The sequence below is a fragment of the Pezoporus occidentalis genome, unplaced genomic scaffold, assembly GCF_034315485.1.
Source record: "Pezoporus occidentalis ecotype Australia unplaced genomic scaffold, CSIRO_AGI_Poc_V1 ctg25, whole genome shotgun sequence".
Lineage (NCBI taxonomy): Eukaryota > Metazoa > Chordata > Aves > Psittaciformes > Psittacidae > Pezoporus > Pezoporus occidentalis.
The window spans coordinates 564,572-586,578 of NW_026914394.1; the positions used below are offsets into that span (position 1 = coordinate 564,572).

General features: G+C 42.0%; 2 protein-coding genes and 1 long non-coding RNA gene across 6 annotated transcripts in view; 1 reads left to right on the forward strand and 2 right to left on the reverse strand.

Annotated features, from left to right (window-relative positions):
• The window catches only part of AKR1A1 (aldo-keto reductase family 1 member A1), a 201,056-nt gene that overhangs the window by 158,737 nt on the left and 20,312 nt on the right, over positions 1-22,007 (forward strand). The window contains exon 1 of one of the 4 annotated variants that reach the window (XM_062622956.1): positions 21,137-21,257. The exons of 1 other annotated variant lie outside the window; for it this stretch is intronic. The gene's annotated coding sequence lies outside the window, so the exon portion shown is untranslated. Of the gene's footprint in view, positions 1-21,136; positions 21,290-22,007 lie in introns of those variants that run through there. 2 more of the 4 variants (XM_062622957.1, XM_062622959.1) reach the window with 2 other exon arrangements.
• Positions 118-6,212, reverse strand: LOC134165824 (uncharacterized). The gene is made up of 2 exons (XR_009965651.1): positions 5,099-6,212; positions 118-4,608 (listed from the first exon to the last, which is right to left on the reverse strand). It is a non-coding gene; the product is annotated as an uncharacterized LOC134165824 (long non-coding RNA).
• On the reverse strand, positions 8,658-17,060 carry PRDX1 (peroxiredoxin 1). The gene is made up of 6 exons (XM_062622967.1): positions 16,928-17,060; positions 13,144-13,260; positions 12,039-12,192; positions 11,639-11,761; positions 10,671-10,801; positions 8,658-9,045 (listed from the first exon to the last, which is right to left on the reverse strand). Exons 2-6 carry the CDS (start codon positions 13,247-13,249, stop codon positions 8,960-8,962), a joined length of 600 nt encoding a protein of 199 aa, XP_062478951.1. The 5' UTR covers positions 13,250-13,260; positions 16,928-17,060; the 3' UTR covers positions 8,658-8,959.

Below are 22,007 nucleotides of genomic sequence, written 5' to 3' on the forward strand. Positions count from 1 at the left end.
CAGATACTGGAAAGCTGCTATGAGGTCTCCATGCAGCCTTCTCTTCTTCAGGCTGAACAGCCCCAGCTTTCTGAGCTTGGGATATAACAAAAAGTAAAACATACAGCACATCATGACTAAGTCTAATAAATTTTTATATTTGCCAGGTCGTTTCAGAAAGCACATGACAATGCACTTTCATATTTTCCTCTGTTCCTGCAGTAACAAAAGTTCAAGGTGTCCAGTGATGCATAACTGATATTTGAGGGATTTTCCCTCAGGAACTTAAAAGTAATACCTGTAAGTATGGGAATTCTTATTTATTAAACATATTAATGAATACTGAGTCACAGGAAGGGCAAATGTGTGTTCTTTGTGCTTCTGGCAATATAGTTAGGCAGAACGAAGTACAAGTATTTAATAACATTTCCATTCCTACTACAGTAATTTTGGTGTGAACTGGATTGGTTCTTACTGCCTTTCTCTTAGATTCGTTACTGAGACCCACAGCTGCAGCTGGTAATTTTCTGTCTTTGCTGGTTGGAGTGTATAATGGTCTTTGTCTTTTAAAACTGAAGTTTGAGAACCTGTTTGACTTATCTCTTGGGACAAGACTAGACATGGTGAGGAACAGATCATTCTTGGATCCTGGGGCATTGCGAAGGCATTCTTATTTTCAGCACTTAGAAATGTCAAACAAGTAATACAAGCAATTGCAAATACTTGGATAGATTTACTTGTTCATGGATCACCTTTTATGTTTTTGGACAAGTAAGTTGTTTATCCAAATCCTAATTTTTACACATATTAAAGTATCTTTTTTCCTCAATATAACCAAAAGTGAGTATTCAAGAACTGAATAGTAAAAAAAAACCCCAAACTTAAATTAAAAGCTACTTTAATTTGAATTAAGTTTTAGCTACAAAATACTCAGTATATTTCAAGCTAATAAATATTCAAGAATTAACAAATTTGTAATGTTTTTTGTGCACATGACATCATTCATCTTCAATTAAAATTTCCTGTGTTTTGGCTTCATTAAAACAACATTTTTGTTAAGATTAAAGGTATGACAGAAAATACTGATCAGATGCAAAGCATGGTCTAGTCTGGTGATGAGCAGCCATCAGGGTTATTACTCAGAAATGGAAAAACACTTGAAAAAATGCTGGTTTGATTTTTTTTCTTTTGTGCCAGTTAAATCAGTTACATCTCAGCGGTACAAGAATAAGCACTGATGTTTCTTTAGGGTATGAAATTGAGTTTGGCAAACTTAATTCCCAATATGGCCTTATTTCCTTCTTCTATAAAAAGGGTGTCTTGTAACAATCCTGGCTTTGTCTAAACGATGAAAGACTGAAGATGGTTTGCTTGTATAAATCAGTAGCGGTGTGTCAGAACTAGCCAATCTTATGACAGCAGAGCACTCTTCTGTTTTGACATTGGGTTTTGTTTTGGATTTTTTCAGGGCTAGATTGTTCTCTGGCTCAGAAGCATAATTTTACTCATTCAGTGTAGTACATGTGGTCTTATATTCATTTGTGAACAAAATTATTGGTGGTGTAGCTACTATTTAACATAGGTTATATTACTGAAAATGCAGTGACTTGAATTTGATTATAAAGAAAAAAAGTGAGTAAATACTCCTGTATTTCTAAACCCAAGAAGTGGCAGCTACTGATCAGCACCTCTGTGGTTATCAGCACTCTCTTCAGCCCCATGCAAAGAATACATGTAAAAAGTTACCTTTGAATACTGACATAAGTGGCAAGAACTGCAAAGTTGTTCTTCTAAGGGGAAGTGAGATTTGCCATCTACTGCAGCAGAGAGCCAGCTGCCCCTCTGCAACCTCAACTGTCACTAATTCATCTACTAAAATGAACGTGGGTATTAATGAGACTTTTCTTGCTGTAAAGTTGGCTTCATGTCATATCATATATCCTGTGAGAGATCATTACGTTTGCTTCAGAGCACTTCCCTTCTATGTTTTCAAGGAGGAAACAGAAACAACCAAGGAACACAAACATACTTTTCTCTCTGTGACTGAAACAACAGACAGATGTTCACATTCCTTAGAAAAAACAGTCATTTAGATGAAAAAATAGGTGCTTTTTTTTTTTTCAAATAACTGAAACACAACAATGGGAAATATGGTGGGAAACTTCAAAAAATGAAATATGCTATCACAGCATAAGCAATAAGATATTTTACTGGAATTCTAAAATCTCTCCGCTATTCTACCACAATCTGCAAAATGTAACTATTTATGTATAAAATTATTTGGAATGGCTACTTCCTGAAAAAAATCAAACACATAACTATCATTCATTAATATTACATCTATAATACATTTCATATTTTTGTTGATGTTTGTACATAATTAAGTGAGCAAGCAAATTTATTTTTAGTAACCCCATATGTTTTATTTCTCCCAAACAGTTCCTACAGGAAATTTTGAAAGAGAGCTTGAACTTTTTCTGATTTTTAAGATAGTAGAATTCCTGCAAGTAAATTAAAGAGAGGATGGGGTGGATTTGGGAGGTTGAAAAATACCCTACAGAATCTTAAATGTATGCAGAATCCTTACTTTTTCTATGAATGCATAAAACCTCTTATTCCTTGCAAAGGAATTAGCTACTTCTAGGTTTTAATTTCATGTCAGAACCATTTTTCCAGTCTTGTTCTGACCAGCCAATCTTTTTTTAACAGGCTTTTCTGTATAAAAGACTACAGCAATAAAAATGACTAAGAAAATCACCTTATTTTTGTGAACACTAAATTTCATGGAATACAATAATTTTTAATTACATTTTTTTAATAAGTGTAGATTAAAGATTTCTCTCTTGATGAAGGACATCACTCTTCTTTGTCAGTGCAGATACCTCAAAAGTATGGTGCTTTAGAACATGGAACACAAAACTCCTGAGCTCACAGTTTCAGAGGACAGCACAATCTTAGTGACTTCACATATATTCGTATATCTATGGTCAAGTGGTATCTCGCACAGGAAGACTAAATTGAGACACGTGTCCTGTAATACGCACAATGATTTAAGTTTCAGTTGAAAGAGCCAAGTTTCACATTAAAGTCCAAACCTATCATCACTAGGTGTGGCGAGAGGAGCTTACACAGGCACATCTGTTCTAGAGAACTGCAAACAATTTAAAGCACGATGGCAACCTGTTCTCTGCAGCCACATAAGCATGTGCAGCATAGATTAGTTCATTATGCAGGTGTTTGATTTGTACAGGCTTTGGCCTGCAAAACCATGCTGTAATATCATACTCCTATGTTCTGTGACGTGTTTGAATTACACCAACATTACAGGTGAAGACACTGACTAGTGACTTGATAGAAACACAGACATGTGAACAGCCAAAGTAAAATCAGTTCTGGCTGTATGTTAAATGCAAATTAATCTGGGTTTCTTTTATCTTCTAGTATTAAAAATAGAAGCTTATATATTAATGATCAAAATAATACCTATCTCTTTGACTGCCTAGTGCAGTGCTCTGTGTGTACAATTAATTTGTATCCAAAAAAGACACTGACAGCTTTAACACACTTTCTGAATTGATGTATAAGTGTAATATGTTCCTACTAGTACAGGCTAGACAGAACCACCAGTCTGTGGCTTCAGACCACTCTTCTGCACTTACTTCATTTCACCCTTGGCAAAGTAGAACCATGATGTTTCTGTCTTGAGCCCTCTATGCTTTATCTGTCTAGCAAGATACTTCAGAATATATATTTACGCATTTTGTCCTCTAATATTGAACACCAGACCCACTGAAAATTTCAGAGGATATACGTAATATTTTTCCAACTATTAATATGATAAACCCCGTTAACTTTAGCAAAATCTTTACATGACTGTTGCTTTGATGTATAACATTACAAAAAAGTACAGCCATGGAGCTTTTGTCAACATGCTTTCCTAACCAAAGTGCATCATTTTGCAATACCTGTTAAGTGTAAACTACTTGCTTTTGTTCTTTGAACTGTATAGATCTGTTGGGTAATCCAACTTGCTCTTCAAAGGCCCGATAAAAAGGCTGGAGCACTTAAGAAAATAGTACTTTTTAAATTTAGTAACAGTTTGGAGTATTTTTCAAAGCCAGTGAGAAACCTGGTTTGTAACCATGTTAATTCTTTAAATATGACTAAGCATTCCTGTTCTTATAAACATCTAGAAATAAATACACAATCATTAATTTTGAAATAGCATTGTGCTAGTTTTGACTGGGATAGAGTTAATTTTCTTCAGAGCAGCTGGCATGGGGCTGTTTTAGATTTGTGCTGGGAACAGTGGATAACACAGGGATGTTTTTGTTAAGTGCTGAGCAGTGCTTACAGAGTCAAAACCTTTTCTGCTCCTCACCCCATGAGTGAGTAGGCTGGGGGTGCACAAGAAGGGATCCGTGCTGGAGCAGTCTATTCCTGAAGGACTGCATCCATGGAAGGCACCCACACTGGAGCAGTTTGTGAAGAGCTGCAGGATGGACTCATGTTGGAGAAGTTTGTGAAGAACTGGCTCCTGGGGTAGGCACCCCACACTGGAGCAGGGGAAGAGTGTGAGGAGTCTTCCCCTTGATGGAGAAAGGAGCCATTCCCTATTCCTTGATGCTGCTGGAGAAGAGAGAAAGTAAAGAATTTGGGAGTAAAGTTAAACCTGAGAAGAAGGGAGGAGTGTGGAGAAGACGTCTTAACATTATGTTTTTATTTCTCATTATCCTACTCTGATTTGATTGGTAACAAATTAAGCTATTACCTCCCCCCCCAAGATGAGTGTTTTGCCTGTGACAATGTGTGAATAATCTTCCCCTGTCCTTCTCCCATACAAATAATTTTTCAGAGATTATCTTAAGACTGAAACTTCATATGCTTGTAAAATTTTCCCATGCTCGTAAAACGCTCTTTAGCAAAGCAGCAAGCCAGTTTTACAACCCCCCAGTAATCACAGCAATCAGCTACAAATAAAGACAACTATGAAAGAGGCACTGTAAGATGTATGTTTCCCTTCACCTGACTGTTCTGAGATATAAAGAAACCAGTGAATACAAGATTGTATTTATAATAAGCAGCCAAAATGGGAAATAAGAAAGATGAAATTACTCACACGTTAAAAAAGGGCAAACCAGACTCGAGATTCCATCCTTTCTAAATGGCATCTGCTGTGTACACCTTCAGGGAAAATCCCAGTAAGCAGGACAGGACACTGCAACAGCTACCTGTCTTGCTACCAAAACTGAGTGTTGCTGATGTGTTTTTACTGGGAAATATGACACCATTGATCATGAAATCAAAACCAATTCATAACTGTAATGAAAATGGTACATGAAAAAGTGTTTCTTAATGAGGATAAGAGTTATTTGAATGTCAAAGAACACCAATCTAAGATGTTACAATACCAGGAGTGAGGTGTACCCTAGAACACTTACTGGAAATTCCAAGTTACATCTGAGCTAAGTTTAAGCAAAGAAATAAACCCAGGCTCTTCTTGATCTGTATAAGTGGTAAGCGTTACCCATACTGCGTGTTACACTACTCTTGGAAACATTAAAATGACAATTTCACAAATGTTCCCATGAATTCCTCACATGCCTGAAGAATAAACAAAACTCTAAAAATATTTAATTGCATCAATTCCCACAATCATTTGGTGTAAACATGTAAGACAGTTCCTAACTCACAGGTGGTTTGACTCTTGGCTGTTTGAATTTCCATATTATCATAGAATAGCTTGGGTTGGAAAGGAACTTAAGATCATCCTGTTCCAACCCCCCTGCCATGGGCAGGGACACCTCACACTAAACCATCTCACCCAAGGCTCTGTCCAACCTGGCCTTGGACACTGCCAGGGATGGAGCATTCACAACTTCCCTGGGCAACCCATTCCAGTGCCTCACCACCCTTACAGTAAAGAACTTCCTCCTTATACCCAATCTAAACTTCCCCTGTTTAAGTTTTAACCTGTTACCCCTTGTCCTATCACTGCAGTCCCTAATGAAGAGTCCCTCCCCAGCATCCCTATAGCCCCCCTTCAGATACTGGAAGGCTGCTATGAGGTCTCCACGCAGCCTTCTCTTCTCCAGGCTGAACAGCACCAACTTCCTCAGCCTGTCTTCATACGGGAGGTGCTGCAGCCCCCTGATCATCCTCATGGCCTCCTCTGGACTTGTTGCAACAGTTCCATGTCCTTTTTATGCTGAGGACACCAGAACTCCACACAATACTCCACCAGTCACTATGATATTTAAGTACATACCATGAGTAGTGTCTCTGTGGTCCAACTCGCAGTGGACAGCAGCTGTCCAGTTATAAGTGCAAGGTTTTTCTCAGTCACAGAAGTTTTCCTCAATTAATAGCTATTTAAGTAGTGATCAAGATCAACCACTTCTCAGAACAGAAGAATTAGCACATGAACACAACTATGACTACTGGCATATTTAAAAGGTGGGAGGTGTTAAAAATACATTGTTGAACATTAGACATCACTCAAAGCAGGAGTGCAGCTGTGTTAGCAAGGAGGGTGAACACCAAACCTGTCAGAAGTTGAGTCTCCACATGACCATTACTCAAAGGAAACACCTCACCTCACCTCACCGAACTCGCTGCATCAGAGGCGCGGGTCAGACAAACGAGGACAACAGCTATTCTGACCGGCTCCCGGATCTCCCATCGCGGCAATCCCGGCCTCTTCCCGGCCGCAGCCACGCCGCGGAGGCCGCTGGACACCGCTGCTCCCGCCGGGGGGCGGCCCGGGCACTGTGTGAGGCGAGGCTCCGCCCGCAGCCAACCGGCGGCCTCCGTTGGGAAAGCGCGGGAGGCAGCGGCGGCAGGAAGGGCCCGCTGTGGTGAGGAGCGGCGGGCGGACCCAGGGCCGGGGACAAGCACGGCGGGGCTCGCTCTGGCTTCTGGGAAGGAGGTCCAAGTCCAGAGAACCCCTTCACCCCTACAGCACGGGCAGGCAGGAGAGCGGCCAGTAACTCTATTCCTTTTAAATGCACTGGTTTTAGCATCTGAGGAGTGAATACAGTAAAGGGTTTGAGAAGGGGTTTCTATCATAGCGAAGGCCTGAACTTCATCATTAAAGTAGAAGCCCTCAGTTTGGCACAGAACAGCCTTATTTGCTATGCTATCAGGAGTTAGGAGGACATCATGCAGCATTTCTCTGTGTGTGTATATATATATAAAATAGCCAAATTAGAACAGGTGCAATTTTTCTAAGAGCAGAAGTTACTTTAGTTACACCAAAGACTCCCCATTCCACAAGCTATGAACACACTAATACTGTACACCCTCTAAACTGCTGTAATCAATTTTATAACATTTCAATGCTAATAGAGCCAGACATGACTCACGTACATTTTACATTAGATTAGCACTGATTTTACTCCTTTTCATTTGCTAGGAAAGAAGGTCACCATATAATAGTTAGGGTTGGAAAGGACCTTTAGATCATCTAGTTCCAATCAAACTGGTCAGTATTCATTCACTTACCTTGAACCCTATACAAACACTCTTGTTACTTCTCAATGCCACCCTACAGCGTTACCCTCATTTGTAATCTTGATGAGAATTTTGAATTTAAACACTAAAGCAAAAAGTTATCCAACTAAGCACAACTTTCATATAGCTTCAGATTTGTGGTACTTAAGCAAGACCCAGGGGATTAGCTACTGTAGTGTTTATTGCAATACTCCCCAGCAAGGCTTCTGCAATGAGTACTTCTAACTGCAGAAGGCATGCGACTTTCACTTCTGACTCACGTTGAGTTGCCCTGGGCCTCAACTTCATTACTGCTCACTTTAAGCAGGACAGAACTTGTTTACTGCTTGAGGAGCTGAAGTTATATGCAAGATCTCAGGCTTTAAGAGTTTGATCTTTACAGGTACATCAAGATCACAGGGTTCTATGTGATCGAATTCACTTCCATTACTAGGCAATAGCTCCTCACCCAAATCCCCAGCTCTGAAGTTCAGGACTTTATTCAGGCCACCTTTACCCAGGAAGCTACACAGCTTTAATGTAACTTAAGGCCACAGTCATGTGCTTTTCGGTTTACATTATGCACACTTTTGTAACACAAAGATAAAAGACAAGGCTGAGCACACCCAAGTGCCAGATTTTATAGCGCTGCCCTTCTTTTGATCTTAATCATACAACTACAAGCTAATGGGTAACTGGCATATTCTCACTTCCATGTAGTGGGAAAGACTAAGGACAAGTGCTGTATATCCAAGGAAGCTTGCTTTCAGAAAGGCCAGTCTTCCACTTCTGTGAAGTGTTGAAACTGAGTACTGATGCCCAGAAATTTAGCATAAATAGTCACAGTTCTGACCTGTGTTTTAGAAATTACCAAATTGACACAGAACATGAAAAATATGGCCAGCCTTTGTTAGTCACCTCTACGCTCCATGCCCTGGGAACTGTAGTATTGCTTAACTGTGACAGATCAAATCATGCTCCACTACTTAGTAGCAAAGTTGTGGCAAGTGTAAAGAGTACTTTACTACTGCAACATGAAAACCATCAATATCCCCATTCTAATAGAGCTGTAAAAGGCCTCTAGAATTGAGATATCTACAGACAGCTCAGCAGACCAAACTTTCAGAAGTTTAGCCTGCATTGCTTTCAGGTCTCCTGATGATGATACATAAGAACAGTAGACAGTATGCTCTTTCCACAAGTTTAATAGAGTTACAAAAGGATACCACTGCTCTATATGCAACACATGTCTAACCACATACACTGCATTGTCACTAAAGTCATTAGGGCTTAATGTACAGATACTGATCATTAAGATTTTCTGTGAAGGTACTGTCAACAGGACAAACTTTCCTTCAAGTAAAAAAAAAAGTTACTGCTTATACCTATAGGATGATCCCTTGACTCAGATGCAATGACTTAGTCAAAGTTCAGTAACTGATGCTTGCTCTTTACATAAGGCATACTAGTTTCCATGCAGACTGGAGGTTTATTTCTGCTTGGAGAAATACTCTTTACTTTTGTGAACATCAGGCTTGATTGTGTCACTGCCAGGCTTCCAGCCAGCTGGGCACACTGAAATGATAAGAATGTTTTAAGTCTTACCAGCTGCTCCCCCAGAACATGTTTTTTACATAACATTAAAGCGAACTAGCAACTCAAAACATGTATATGCCTATGCAACATACAGAAGGTGAATTATTCAGTGTAGCAATATGTTAAATTCATTTTACTCATTTACATTTGTTTACTAGGTAGTAGCACGTAAGGAACTTTGTGTTTGACCACGGAACAGAGGGCCCTTTATGCATACACCCGTCCCCACCCTGCTTAAAAGCTTCACAGAAGCTTGACAGCAAGGTCACACCAACTCCAGCAGCCTCGATGAGAAAGGCTTTATAAGGATTACAGTTTACTTCTCTGCTCAGATCCAGTCAAGTCTATATTCTCCTCATCTTTAAGTCAACCTTAGTTACATCCTCCAGTTTAAAGGGGAGGGGGAGGAAAAGTTAAACTCTAGTTCCCCTATATGGCTATCAAAACGCTACCAAGATGAAAAGGTTGCATGGCCTAAAAACTGCAGTATTTTTTGGACATGGTCTTCCTCATCTACAGCCATGCAAAGCAAAATGCTTGCTCCACACACAACCAGCAGTCTTAACTATAGTATTGTCAGCTTTTGAAAGTTGCTCCACACCTTATTCTGGTCTATCCTGGTTTAGACGAGACTGCAGTACTAGTTCTGGAAGAAAATTTGCCAGCTTTTGGCTACTCCAGGGCACAGTCAATCCCCAAAGGCTTCGCTTGCATGACATGTGACTACTCCACCATCAAATATTAGGGACATGTCCTCAGCTGACAGAGGATGGCATACAAATGAAACACTGAATCTCTTCAGGCTAGCACCTAGCCACAATTACAGCTCATTTTAATAAAACCTGTCACTGATGTACCAGTTCTGAAGCAAGCTACATGTGACCAGCAGTCACATGTACTGTACATTAACCAGTGACAGCTAAAGACTGCTAACACCTGCACAGCAATTTTGAGTTTCCATAACCTTTCAAAACTTTCATCTGCAGTGCCCTTTTTTTTTTAAAGCCTGCAGAAAAGCTACCAGCCTGAAGCACATTATCATTCCTGAACTATGGGCACAAAGACTCCATTTTCCCCTCATCTATCTTCCCCTCACTATACTGTGTTCATGCGTAGCAGGGCCAAAAGTCAGCAGGCTTTCTGGGAATTTGGAGACCTTGTCTAACACTGCATAAAACTTTGCATTAGTATTAATGGTCTCAACTTACCAAATCTGAGAGGAAAGCCTAAATTATGCTTACCCTTGCAGCTTAATTATTACATGTTCTTAATTTCCATCTCAAGTATTTTATGTATCTAACTGAAAGGGATACAACTACTATGTGCTCAGCAAGCCACCCAGCACCAAACTGAGTTAAATGGTATTTCAGCACAATTAAGTGGAAATTAAGGACAATTAAGTGGAAAAAGACAGAGCACTATGGTGTCCTTCAACAAGCAGCTTTACAGAACCAGCGCCATTTCAGACTGATTGCTACATGTACTTAATACCTGCGATTAATACATGTACTGCATACCTTTCTGCAAACCTTGATTTAACCTGCTTTGCTAATACTGTGCTCTAGAAAAACACACTCAAGATTAGAAAGAGGAAGAACTCTTACCTTCTCCATGCTTATCTGTAAACTGGAAGGCCTGGACAAGCCTGAGGGTTTCATCAACAGAACGGCCAACAGGAAGATCATTGATTGTTATCTGCCTCAAGATCCCCTTCTCATCAATTATGAACAGGCCCCTAAAAAAAAAAAACAACAAAAAACAAACCACAAATAAAAAACAAAACAGCCCCAAAGTTAAACACAGCTTCTAAAAGACTGAAGCTCAGTATTCTATTATGGCAGTAAGTTGTGACATCTGTATTACTAACCTCTTCCTAAAAACTAAAGCCTTTGGTGTATGCATAGCACAGGAACATTAGCAGCTGAAAGCCTAACATTCAGCAGAAACAGGAGCCAAGTCAAAACACTTAGGCAGGAAAACAGTGCTTCCTATTTAAGGAAGATACAAGCAGAGAAACAAAGTGGAAGAGAAGCCCAAGGAAAAAAGTGAAGGAGAGGCATTCTTATATACAAAGAAAAGCTACACACACTGTTCTCAAAAACCCAACCCAGCAATGGCTCATCATTTATTCCTCCAAGGTCATGTTAAGAATTAAAAGAAGTTCAACTCCCTTTAAGGGAACAGTCAACTACAAGATACAGATTAATTAAAACCCAAGTTGTACTTGGGTTTAAACTACTAAATACCTGTAATCACTGCCTTCACTATGTATGTCTTGCATTACCAATGTTTGCAGCAGCTCACCTGCAAGAGACTTCCACTGTGAAGATCGGTAACCCAAGGGAAGCAGCAGGCATTTCTTCTGCTTACCAGAACCATGAAGTCTAAACACTGAGAACTAAGCAGCATCTCCCCTTGTAGGGATATGTCTGACAGTCTGAAGCAGTTTACAACTAGAGTAGCTAATAGCTTCAGCTCGCTGTAGGTGTTCAAATATACGCAAGCTGCGTTCAGCTGACATGCTCTATTGCAACATACAACTTCAACAGCAAGTTTACCTTTTGCACCTTACCTGTATGCAATACCTTCATCCTCCTTAAGTACCCCATATTGTTTGGCAATGGAACGGTTTGTGTCTGAAATCAATGGGATTTTCATAGTACCCAAACCTCCCTGTTTCTTTGGAGTGTTGATCCTAAAAAAAAGGCAGTTCAAATGTTATAAACACTTCATTCTAAACTGTCCATGTAAGGTATAACAGAAGCTGATCCCTTCCACAATATCGTACTTGGCTTGCCACGAGGCAACAGATAACCTGTATCCTCAGATCTGTTCAGAAGCACTTGGTGCTACCAATACTTCCAAGTGCCTTTGATACTTCAGTAAGCAAGTTTCAATACACTCAGGATTCAGTTCCTGCAAGAACTGAGACCAGACAGAACATCCTGTTAAGTTAAGAGGCCAATTCTTACCAGGCAAGGTGACAAAAGTGAGAGTCAACAGAAGCTCCAATTACTTCACAGTTAATTTTCTTGAATTCATCGGCTCTGTCACTGTATGCAATAATTTCAGTTGGACAGACAAAAGTGAAGTCCAGGGGGTAGAAGAAGAACACAACATATTTTCCTGGAAGAGCAGTACAGCCAGTTAATCTCTCCTACCTTTACAAGAGAGGTCATATTCAATATCAACCATTCAAATACTGGTAGAAGAGAAAGGGCTTGATACAACTTTAAAGATCAAATGGAAAACTACAGATGCCTCTATTTTAAGAGTTGCTATATAGGTGGCAAGCCCATAAAGCACCTTGGGGGATTTGTAATTCAGACAAATACCATTTACAACAGCATTCAAGGCCACTCTACAGCTAATAAAGAACCCAACTCAGTCTCCAAAACTAGACTGTTATATTTGACCAGGAATGCCTATCTCCTGGGTCTACTCCCATGGGCCTTCCCAGAGTACACACACTAGAAGACCCTGTGATTGACTAACAAGAGTGCAGCAATACCACAGGTCTGAAAGGCTACAAGCCAAGGAGACATTTTAATTGAGTGGGTGACCAGCCTATACCTACTCACCACCCTCACACAGTCCAAGCCACAGCATCTTTAGAAATGTCTTTCTAAAGCCATCCACATTAGTATTCAAATACTAAAATCAAAGGGAAAGCCTGAAGTAAGTTTTTTTGGCAAGGCAAACATTTTGCTAGTACTCTAGAAAGGAACTTCACTAGTTAGAGGAATGAAACTACTTTCCCATTGACAGTCTACGAGAGATTTTGCTGGTTCCACATGGTTTGGAGATGTTACACCAGTCTCATAGTATGACAGGACAAACACATCTGATCCAAGATTACAGTTTAGAGGCATTTTATGCTAATTACCCACAACTCCCACAGCTGGGACATTCAGCCATGCTGCTGACAGCTTCCCAAGCACAGTCCAGCTATGCCTGAGAACCACTACACAAGTTGTGTATTTCAGTCCACTGACAACTGGTCACTATTATTTCAAAACCAAACTGAGATGTATCCACCATTACATATAGCTAGATTAGAGAAGCACAGAAGCTTACCTCTATAGTCAGAAAGTTTGACATCTTTGAACTGTCCATCTGGCATCACAGCCGTGGCAGTAAAGTCAGGGGCTGGTTTTCCAATGAAAGCGTTTCCCGAAGACATCTTGATTTAATCTACATAGGGGTTAATGACAATACAGTTTAGATAATAGTAGGTTTACACCTGGGAGTAAGCATTTATTCAAAATATCCTATCAGTGTAGACTGAACCCCGAAGACAGTTTTCCAGCATCTGGTCTTGCAACACAAGGCTTAAGAGTGAAATTAGTTCTGTCAACTGGGTAGTCCAGTCAACGCACTAACTTCTCCCCTCAGTCTACATATCCAGATAAAGCTGCTATAAACACTACTAGCTCTTCACAATTTGTGGTTCATTCACCTTCTAATGATACAATAATAGTGATCTTTGACCAGAACAGCTCAGAGTCTGGGACAGGGCTAGCTCAGAATTTCAGTAGTACTCTGTAAATCTTTCCACCCTCCCATTCCACTTTGGTGGATGAGCTAAAGTCCAGTTGTACTTTCGGTTTGGGTTTTAGTGGGTTTTTTGTTTATATATTTTTTTTTTAAGACTTTTTGATGAGGAGACCCTTGTTCAATTTTACAAGGGAATTTAAGTCCTCAAACTTTATCCTCCCATTGATTCCAGAACAAAAGAACTTTTGTTAATCCCCAGAGACCAGTGCTCTGCATAACTCCAGCCTTTCAAACAATTAAGCCTTGTTTTATTTGTGACAAGACTCATTGTATACATGGCAATCATATCCTATGTTAGCAATTAAAATTTCACCAAGTCTTAAACCAGTACAGCCAGGTTGTTCCCCCCCCCCCAAGCCTACTGAAAAAAGTAAGAGGGCACAGAAGGACAAGAGAACTTTACTTCTGGCTGCCTGCCCTAAAAGCCAGTCATTTGTAATACACCCTGTACAGTATTTTTGCTCTGTCTGGGAATGCAGTGGATCACTTTAGAATTCCAGTTACTTCCATAGCATAAGATTATCTATTTGACTGATTATGAACCTGGTTTCTTCAACTCGGAGTCTTAAGTGATTTCACTCAAGTCATTCCATACACTGCTACAAGCACTAGCTGCCTTGACAAGAGGAAAAAAAAACCCCTCTGAAGGTTAGCATGAGTCTCATGTTACTAATGAAAGCTGAGATTCAATGATTTTTCCAAGTCCTACCTGCAAGGCACCAAGTCCATTATAAAAAGGGTTGAGAACACCTACCTCATTTCTTGGCTCTTTCTCCCTTGCCAGCCACTTTCTTCCTGAAAAACTAGCCCGTAAGTCATAAGCATTTAGCTTTCAATCCAAGTTTAGTATTTTTAGTAATGGTTTTACATTTGAAAGTTTCTCTTCGATACCCTGACAGTATACAGACAGTAATCAACTACCTCTCAATTTTCATCTTGAGGAGTGTCAATACATTCAGCATTTCTAGCTGCTTTTTGCAATAAAATTCTTTATCCATGTGTTAACACAAGGGTTCAGTCTTCAACTGCAGCAGGCTGGGAGTGAGACTTACAAATGAAGGTGGCCAGAACTATCAAGTGCTCACACAATTGTACAGGAGCAGCCTAGCAGGAAGGCATTAATAATCCCTCTGCCAAGCATCACATGTGACAGGTGTTGCAGGTGGAATTCTGAAACCGCAGCTCTGTAGTAGGTACAGGAGGACAGCCACTGCACAGTATTTACTTGAGATGCTTACAAGTAGCAAGTTTTATCTCAAAAGCAAGAGCTGCTCTTGTCTGGAGTGCAGGACCTCACATTTATTTTATCACTGAATCACATTCGTCTCCATTACTCAAACTCAAGGTCATCCATCTGCTCAGTACTATGACAGTCCTATATTTGTTCCACCAGCAATCCCTTATTTACTATGCATTCAATGTCAAAAGCTGTCAGACTGCTCTTTGATACTTCCCCTTTCTAAGCTGCAAGTTACTGCCCTCTTTTTAGTTTACATGAGTATTTTTAATACTGGCAGGAGATTTCAGTTGTCTTGTACTGCAGGAGAATCATCTGCTTTCCTCAGAGCACTGACTGACTGGCCAACATTTCCGTTTTTCTGTGTGGGGTGAGCATGTGTTCTCACATGCTCTGATTGGATTTTTAACCACAGCATTTCCTAATCCACAGAGGAACAGACCAGACTCAATGTTATTTCATAGAGCCATAGAATTGCTTAGTTTGGAAGCAACCTTCAAGATTGAGTCCAACTGTTAACCTGGCACGGCCAAGTCCACCGCCAAAATACACCCCCAAGTGCCACATCTACACGTCTTTTTAAATACCTCCAGGAATGGCAACTCAGCCACCTCCCTGGGCAGCCTGCTCCAATGCTTGACAACGCTCTCAGTGAAGAAGTTTTTCCTAATATCCAATCTAAACTTCCCTTTGCATACCTTAAGGCCACTTACTCTTGTCCCATTGCTTGTTACTTGAGAGAAGAGACCAACCTCCTGTGAGGTAACTGTAGAGACAGGTCTCCCCTGAGTATCCTTTTTCTCCAGACCACACCGCCCTGCTTCCCTCAGCCACTCCTTCACTAACTTTATTGCGCTTCCCTGGGCCTGCTCCAGCACCTCAATACCTCTTGCAGTGAAGGGCCCAGAACTGAACACAGTATTCGAGGTGCACCCTTCATCAGCACCCAGTACAAGAGGACGATCACTTCCCTGACCCTGTTGATAAAAGCCAGGATACTCCTGGCCTTTCTGGCCACCTGGGCATGCTGCTGGCTTATGTTCAGCTGGCCGTCAACCAGCACCCCCAGGTCCTTTCCCCCCAGGCAGCTTTCCACCTACTCTTCCCCAAGCCTGTAGCACTGCACAGGGCTGCTGTGACCCCAGTGCAGGACCTGGCACTAAGTCGAACTGATCGCTCTTCTTTCTAGACAGAAGGGTGGACACTGCCAACCAAGTACACTTGAATCAGGTCAGAACATCTTTGTTGCTCACAGCCACACACGGCCTCAATTATCTTCAACTTGCAATTATAATAAGCCAGGCCTTCACTCTTAGCCAGCAATTCATACCTTTAGGATATCCTGAACAAACGCGAAAGGCCATTTCAAAACACACCACCCACCTTCCGCTTTGCTACCTTCAGACTGCCACCAAAACGCGGTTAAACTACCGGGCTGCGGTCACAGAAAAGCGATATCGCCACAGACCTCCTGGGTTCCAGCACGCCGCAGCCAGCTACACGCAGACCACGGAACGCGCTTCGCTGAAAAACCCTCTTACGCCAATTCCAAGTATTTACCTGCGCAGAAGGCCACTACATCGCCCTGCTACACGGAACACCTGCCACCGTGTATGCTCTACCAAGCCGAATCAGCATTATTTTGAGGGGTTTTAAGGATTTAGAAGCGAGAGGCCGAGCCACGGCTTCCAGCGCAGCGGGACGCAGAGAAAGCTTCGCTCCCGGCCTCCCCCTGCGGCACAATAGCAGAGCCGATAAAGGCAGGGTGCAGGGAAGTTCTCTGCGGCCGTGTGCCGTCGTGCTCCCGCAGAAAAGAAGGGGAATACCGCACAAGGAAAGAAAGCGGCGCTCCTTAGGGGGCGCGATACGGAGCGAGAGCTCGCCCTTGAACGCTGCGCTCAAAAGCCCATCCGCGCAGAGGGGGAGGGGAAACAAACCCAAATAAACGCAAAAAAAAAAACCAAACAAACAACCCAAACCAACAAAAAAACGGAAAACACAGACTGCTCAAAACCCTGAACCAACACCACCCTGCAGCACGCACGCGGCCCGCTCCCCCGGACTTACACAAAGCGCCTCCTCGCAGCTCACACCCGCACTACAGCACCCGGCCGACTCAAACTGCGGCAGCTCCCCCCGCACCGCCCGCTTTATAGCCGCCCCGATCTCGCGAGGAGAGCCTCTCCCAGCCCGCCTCGGGCTGCGCGGCTGCCTGCAAGGGCAGCATGACTCGGCAGGTTTGTGCTGGTTCCCCAGGGGGATAAGGTGCCCCTTATCTGAACGGAGACACTGCTGCGGGCTGCTGGAAAGAAGCAGAGGAATTCGAATAAAGGGAGATAATGCGGTGGATAGGGTCCTGGGAGGTGCCGTGGAAATGGGCAATGTAATGGTTGTAAACAAATAACGGGAAGATGATTCAGGCGGCTTATTGCAAGAAGAAACTGCTTTATTAATGTCTTAATAGGTCCAAGCTATACATATGAAAAGTCATCAAAGAGGCGAAGGGTAGGCAGAATTTTGAGGGAGAGATGGCTGGCACGTCATTGGGATGGACTGGACCTGGTGGTGATTTCCGTAAAGCCAGACTTCCTCTTACAGAGCAATAGACGTTCCCAGTGTTAACGCAGGTCAAATCTTTTATCCTCTCATTCTGCATTACCAACTTCCTCCTCAACCTGAAACTGATTCCCAAGCTTTCACTAATCTCCTTCAATGGGAAGACTGATCCAAGTCGTGCAAGTCAGCGAAAAGCTTAAAACTAAAACAAGAAATCAAAGTCTAACCTCTGAGCTTTGAGGAGTAGGATGGAAACTCTTAGACACAGCTACAGTTACTCACTTCAGGGAGTTTTGCATCATTCACAGAGTGAAAGCGATTCTGAGGAACACTTAGCATCTGTGAATCCTTACAAACATTGTGTTTGGATCCAAGACTGAACTGAAGTAGTGTGGTGCTTTTTTGAGGACCAAACCCTGAATTTAAATATAAAAGCTTTATTAGACAATGAATACTAAAGGCCATTAAGGACATATCCATGACAAGCTGCTTGCTTTAGTCAAAAGTGATAAGGTGTTTATCAGCTGATTTTTACTCATTTATTTTGCAGTTTACAGCTATGTTTCTTCTACCTGCTAAAATTTGATTATAAATTGTAATGTGGAGAAAACCATAAAGGATTAACAAACTTTAAATGTTTGTAATCTGCATCACTGTGTAGTGTTGCTGGGTGATCATACCCATATGGTGATTCACCCTAGAGACAACTGGTTTCAGTTCCAGGTGAAATTAGTCCTTAAATAATAAAAGCAAATAACATGCATACATGTACTTAAGAAAAAAAATCTGCATTCCCCTTAATGCAAATAATTTATCTGCTACTGTTTCTGTTGCTATAGCATACTTAGTCTTTTACAAAAAGAAATGTTACTTTCTTAACATCAATGCTGTGATGGCAATCAACATCTATAAATTGAGACATGTATATACCTACCTATTAACCCAGGCATGTAAATGAACCTATCAACCCCTGTTGACCCGAAAGGTCAAGCAGTCCTAATTAAAACCACCAGAACAATGTAGTCTTACTGCATCTCTGGCAAGTTTACCAATGGACAAAGCAGTAATGACTTTCTCATGGCTTCAGACTCCCTTAATGCTTGTGCTCATTTCTCATACTTTCAGATGCATAATACACCCATTTCACATGGCTACCACAATGCAGTTTGTTCCAGGTTTGCGCCTTAAGCATTACATTTCCATTCATATGTCCATGGCCTCATTATTTTTTATTAGTTTCTGAGCTAGTCTTTCCAAACATCAGTTTCTGTAGGTTTTGGAGCGACAACTTGCCACAGCCACTCCTTGTTCATGAGCAGATGGGTTTCTGTAGCCTCTTTCAATCTTTAGATGCAAGATACTACCTAGATTGAAAAAAAAAACAAAACCAAAACCAGACTTCTCCAAGAGAAACACAGCATGTCTGCCCAAGCAGGTGATGGAATGACAAGAGTTTCCCATACTTTGCTTCTCTACACTCTGTTCTTCACACAGTGGCTTAACCACGCTCTAGTATTCTGCTAAAACAGCTGCTAGACAGGATCAGCTTGTACCTGGTTAGTGTGGAGCATCAGGAGCCCAAGTGCAGGCCTCTTTGCATCCATACAGATATGGCCACAGTAAGCAATTTATGTATTAACATGAGGAGCTGGCTGGCCCTGAAGTGTCAGAGCGCTGAAACTACCCGAAGATTTCTAACTTGGTAACCATGCCAGGTTTTGCATGGATCATTTTGTATCTCCCATGTACATTGGGAATGGGTTCCTGATATGAAAAACAAAACCCCCACGTGTAAAAACAAAGGCAAAGAAATAGGTCCTATATGAGAACACTACCACACATTTAGGTTTCCACGCACTTTGTCAGAAGAGAATTTGGGGATTTTATGCAAGCATATCCAGGACTTCTAGAGTAAGATGAACTTAGAACAGCAGTGTCATCTGTGTTTGGGCAATGCTGGCACACCACTTGAGCATATCCATGTTAGTGCAACAGTGGAGATGATTCATGCATGCCCTCTAAAGCAGCACTTTAGGACATCATCACACATGTTCTGTAGAGCTCATCACTGCATGTGCAGAACGTCCGCTGAATCCAGAACATGCTGAGCCTCCTGTATATGTATCAGGGGTACAGGAAGTGTAAAAGCCTGGCCACATGGGACATTATAATATAATATATGCAAAAAGTCACCTGAAAACTCAAAGCTCACATGTTCCCAAGCCGTGGGGCATTTATGCACAAGCAGCTGGTGCACAATAGTTTTAATCAAAACAATTACATATTATTAAATATACAATGCATGTGTTGGCTTTCCTTGTTTTGCTCAAGTGAAGACTGTTTCTAGGTCAAAATGTTTTGCATTACCTCTTCCTTCTCTGCATATCCTTTTTTTCATTTAAATTAACAAACTTTATTACTGTATGTTTGAATAATCACTGTCTTTTGATGGCAAAAGGTTACAGTCTTCCTTACCTTTTCTCTCGTACTCCCTATTACATTATTGAAGGCTGAGGTTTATTAGTTTCCACGTGATCGTCATATAATTCAAGCATCTTCTGTTGTATTAAGACTATGGATTTTCAAATAGATTTATGACTGACAGGGTCCCCATAAAGATAAATCAAATCCAGCAGCGGTTCCTCCCCCTTTCTTCTTTCCTTTTCTCAATTTTCTATTTCCTGTTATTTTTCTTTGTCATCTTGTCCTTGCACTCTGCTTCCACTTTCCTGTATTTGCTCAAAACAGGCTGTGCAACAGAAAAAGCTGGTCACGTGCATGCCCAAGGGATTCATTAATCTTTGTGCCTTTAAGCCTCCTGAGCAGGTTGAGTCAGAACAGCAAAGAATCTGCTGCAGAATTACCTTTCTGGAAATAAGTAACAGCCTCTTCAAAGCCCTGTTGGGTATTTTTATTGCCTTATTTCTCATCTAATCGTACTGTTTTCAAATTTTGAATGTTTGTAAGTTATTTACAAAAATGGTAGCCTGGAGTAAAAGTCAAAACTGTTTGGTTTGGGTTGTTTTGTTTTTTTTTTTTGTTACGTTTAATATTGGGTGTGCAGTCTTCTCTCAGTTGCAGGCCACAGTCCGCTCCAGTTGCAGGCTGCATCTGACTACAGTAGTAAGGTTGTACATACCCGTAAGCAAAACTATGCTGAAATCAGTTGGCTTTAATCTTCCTTTCAGTCTCGCTGGGATGAGGACATGCACTCCTGAGCACCTGCAGCAGAAGGAACCTCAGGCTTTTCAGAAAGTGCCACTTCTCTTTCCGCACTTTTCAGCACAGAAGCTGAAGCAAAACGAGTGTGACTGGCCTTGCACTTCAGCTGCATTCTTGTTATTTAGGGCTGCGAGTAAGAGTGGGGAAATTCTGTTTTTCACCAGTTAAAACCAGCTTTGAGAGGCCAAGACAAGGAGACTTGTATATGAATTCATGCACTCGACCTTTATCCGTTAAGTCTGTATTTGTACTTCCTTCCATGTGGTGGGCGGATAAACCCATCTGATTTATCGCACTCGGCTGTGACTGGGGGCTGTCTGAAGTTCCCGATGGGCACCGCACCGCGAGGAGAAGAAAGATGAACAGAGCAAACCCGATGGAAGACCCGGGAGCAGGCCGTGCCGGGGGGGGTGCACACAGCGACCTGCAAACCCCTCGCCACAGGACGGGCGGCAAAGAGGCCGGCCCTTCCCGTCCCCGCGTTGCTGCGTTATTTTCTTCCCTCCGGGCAGGGATGACCCCACAGGGCCGCTCCGCTCCGCTCCGCCGGCACTCCCGGCCGGAAGCGGAAGCGCAAGCTCGGGGCCAGGCGGCAGCGGTATAAGCGGTCGGCAGCGCGGTAAGGGGCTGGGTGATGCTCGGCGGTGGGTGGTGAGTGCCGTAGCGGCGGGGCGCTGGCGGGGTCTTATCGCCCCCCGATGCGAGGCTGGGCCGCCACGATAAGGGGGTGGTGGGCGCGCTGCCCCGGCGAGGAGCGTTTGGCGCCTCTGGGGTTAGCTCCTGTTTGGGGGGAAGAGCGATTCGGTAGCAGGGAGTTCCGTATTTCCAGTGTATAGCTATTTACATATTTATGTATGTTAATTGAATACATATTTATATGCTTTTAACTGTTGGAAGTCTTCTTGAGTTTAAAGGATTAAACTGGATTAAAAGTGAGTTGTAACTATGGGTTGATGCTCAGGTGTACTTTACACTTCTGTAGTTGTTAGTGCATCCTCCTAGCTGGACTGCTTATGCTGCCTTTGAATTATTCTGAGCTTCAACTCTTTGATGTAAATATGGCAATCGATGGGTATTGTAAAGCCAAAACCACATCTTACTTGTCTGGAATTGGTTTGCTCTATGTTTGCTTTTGTCTTTGCCTTTCTACAAAGAGGCTTCCCGCTTTTTAATGAGCCACATAATGATGGCTAGCAGATATTGTGGTTCTCTTGCATCTCCTTGTTAGGGGAAGAATCTGAGTGGAAAGTATTAATTCGTGTATTGTCTTCCACTGTCTCTGATTCTGGCATGTTTCCATTCTTCCAGGGGCTGTAGTTCTCTCTCTGCAATGTTAATATATGACAGTGTTAAATGAAGCAGGATGGGT